This window comes from Odocoileus virginianus, chromosome 7, assembly GCF_023699985.2.
Source record: "Odocoileus virginianus isolate 20LAN1187 ecotype Illinois chromosome 7, Ovbor_1.2, whole genome shotgun sequence".
Lineage (NCBI taxonomy): Eukaryota > Metazoa > Chordata > Mammalia > Artiodactyla > Cervidae > Odocoileus > Odocoileus virginianus.
Genome location: NC_069680.1, coordinates 40,198,840 through 40,201,668, shown reverse-complemented (window position 1 = coordinate 40,201,668; position 2,829 = coordinate 40,198,840). Strand labels below are relative to the sequence as shown.

Below are 2,829 nucleotides of genomic sequence, written 5' to 3'. Positions count from 1 at the left end.
TGATGAGTTTCTGCAGAGACCCTCTTTCTGAATGGGCAAACACTTCTCCTAGTCCTTTCTCTCAGGGGAAAAAAATAGATATGGTAAAGAACTGTCATTCATATTTACTTTACCTATATGTTTTTGTTTAAAAAAAAAACAGTTTTAGACATGGTGACTCTCTAGGATGATTTGCAAAATAAAACTTAGCATCTTCAGCACTTTACAGACTCAACTTTCTGAAAGTAAAACTCTTGGATAACTTTTTAAATCGAGATAGATATACATATTCATGACATTATGCAAAGAAAATCCTTTTGGACAAGGAGACCTAGGACTCAGCTGAAATATCTGTACAGTAATTTGAAGGAAATCATAAACTGAAAAGTATACTAAACATACTACTCATCTCCCTATTTTCTTCTGTTCAGTACAGCAGTTCTGGTAGGTTTTTATTTTCTCACTGAGGACTGCACTACTCTTAAATAAACATGATTATAGCCTAGAAGAGCTACAGACTGCTTCAGATGCTAAAAATAAAATAGTTAAAATGGAGAGACTTCAATTAGATGCAGGCTGCTCAACAATTTAACTTCTAATTGTCTTGTGGTTATTCCACAACTAGGAATTGACCATATTCCGTTTAAAGGAGATTGAAGGTCTCAGAAAAAAATAAGAAATAAAGTGGAAGTTTTTTCTTCCCAAATCCTAATCCCCAGAAACATGAGTAAAAATAATCACATATCTTCTCTAAAACAAAAATATGGATTCAAGTCACATCTTAGAATTGTCTCTTCTCAAAAGAGATTATGGAGATTCAAGCCAATTGCTTATGAGTAATGGTGTTTCAGTGAAAACATTCACTTCTTTTTTTTTTTTTTTTTTTTTTGCGGGGACCACAGGTTTATTGGGGGCTCCACGCACACGCTCACGGCATCACACGAGGACAGCACGGTTATACGCGAGGTGGCCTCCGCCCACAGCTGGGGCCCCGAGGCCGTGGGGTGTGGCCGCCTCCCTGGTGGCCCAGACCCAGCTGGGTGCCTTCCTCCTGGGCAGCTGAGGGAGGGGGCCGCTGGGGTGGACCCCGGGCCCGGAAAAGGGACACGAGCAGGCTAGTCCGGGGAGGGACCGGGGCGGGAGCGGACGGCCGCCCTCACTCCAGGGACTGCAACATCAGCAACTGCTTGAGCACCTTCGTCTGGCTGGTCTCACGGATCTCGCCGGCCAGGAACATCTCGTCCACGACCGTGTAAACCTTGTAGAAGTTGAATACCAGGTCCAGTTCACAGACGTTGTGGAAATATTCATTTAAGACCTCCACAAAGTTGTGGATGGCCTCCAGGTACGCCAGGTTGTTGTCGTTGACGTCCACGCAGATGCAGAAGTAGAGGCCGGCATAGCGTCGGTAAATGATCTTGAAGTTCCGGAACTCCACAAAGTTGGTGTGTTTGGCGTCTCGGACAGTGACCACGGCGTGCACCTCCTCGATCAGCTTCTGTTTCTCGTCATCATCAAACTGCATGTACCACTTGGCCAGGCGCGTCTTGCCTGCTCGGTTCTGGATGAGGATGAAGCGGATCATGGCGACCCCCGTCCGGACCCCAGCGGCCCCCGGTCCCGCGGCTTCTAGGTGGCTCCGGCTCTCAAACATTCACTTCTTATTGAGAACGACAGTAACAAATAGTTCTTAATAAAGTAAAATTTAGTTCAAGTTCTTTTCTCAGTTTCTACTTAATTTTTAAAAATTCTCAATGCCATATGCATTAATTGCATACTTTTCTAACTTGTTTTCTTAACTTTAGAAACATGCTGTTACCTTATAAAGTCTGACTATTTGTATTTCTTTTGGCTTGTGATACTGAATTTAAAAGAAGCAATTTGATAATTCAGTGTGAAGGCAAGTATATCATTTTTCATATTATGTTGGTGAAAAGGCTATTTTAAAAGCCTGTGAACAGTATAGAAAAAATATACATATATAGAAAAAAATGTAATTATATATATTTATAGTCTTGCCACCCCCAGACCTAAATCCATAGTTATTTAGATATACATAACATTTAGATATTATTAGCATCCCAATCTCATGCACACTGAAATAAAGTCTCGATTATTGGGTGGGCGAAGTGTTTTAAGCAACTCACGTGAACAATCTAGTTCACAACACAGCATATTTTACTGACTGGATCTTCTAGGATTATGTGGATTTTTTTTCCCTCTGTACCTTGCCTTCTGGGCTTCACTCGTTGTTTGTATTCTCAATTATCACTTCACCTACTTTCTTTGAGCAATTCTAACTTTGCATTCTGTTTTAACCACCATTAGTGTGTGTGTGTATATTCAAAATACATGCACATATCTAAATATACATACATATATATGTATGTTATGTATGTGTGTATGTGTATTAAAGTTACCCTCAAGCTATAGAATCTTTTCATCCAGTTGCTGGCTGAACGTGTCTCTCCACCCTGAAGACCCACAGAAATTCAAAGTCAATATACCTAAAACCAAACTTGAATGTAAATGTCTGAATTGCTTTCTACCTCAGTTTTTCAATTGGTGGCATCCATTCTATCACCAAACCAAACCAAAAAAAAAAAAAAGGGGTGGGGGTGGGGGGCGGATTTAGTCAATACTTTTTCTTAATTCTTCCTTCTATATCCATTCAATCCATTTCTTACATGATTTAAGGTTTTAAACTACTTAATCTTTATTTTCACTGCTGTACTTAGGTCTTTTAAATCTTTCTTTGGATTATTGGAACACCCTCCTAACCATTTCCTATAAAAAAATATGTCTGATATAAAAAGATAAGCATGTGAGTGTTTGGGGGGAGGTGGGGAG

The 2,829-nt window shown here is 40.3% G+C and overlaps 1 protein-coding gene across 1 annotated transcript; it reads right to left on the bottom strand.

The window, feature by feature from the left end:
• Nucleotides 1–843: 843 nt before the first annotated feature.
• On the bottom strand, nt 844–1,620 carry LOC139035918 (AP-2 complex subunit sigma). Its single transcript, XM_070469855.1, has one exon. The coding sequence runs from the start codon at nt 1,562–1,564 to the stop codon at nt 1,136–1,138; it is 429 nt and encodes a 142-aa protein (XP_070325956.1). The 5' UTR covers nt 1,565–1,620; the 3' UTR covers nt 844–1,135.
• Between the last annotated feature and the right edge of the window lie 1,209 nt (nt 1,621–2,829).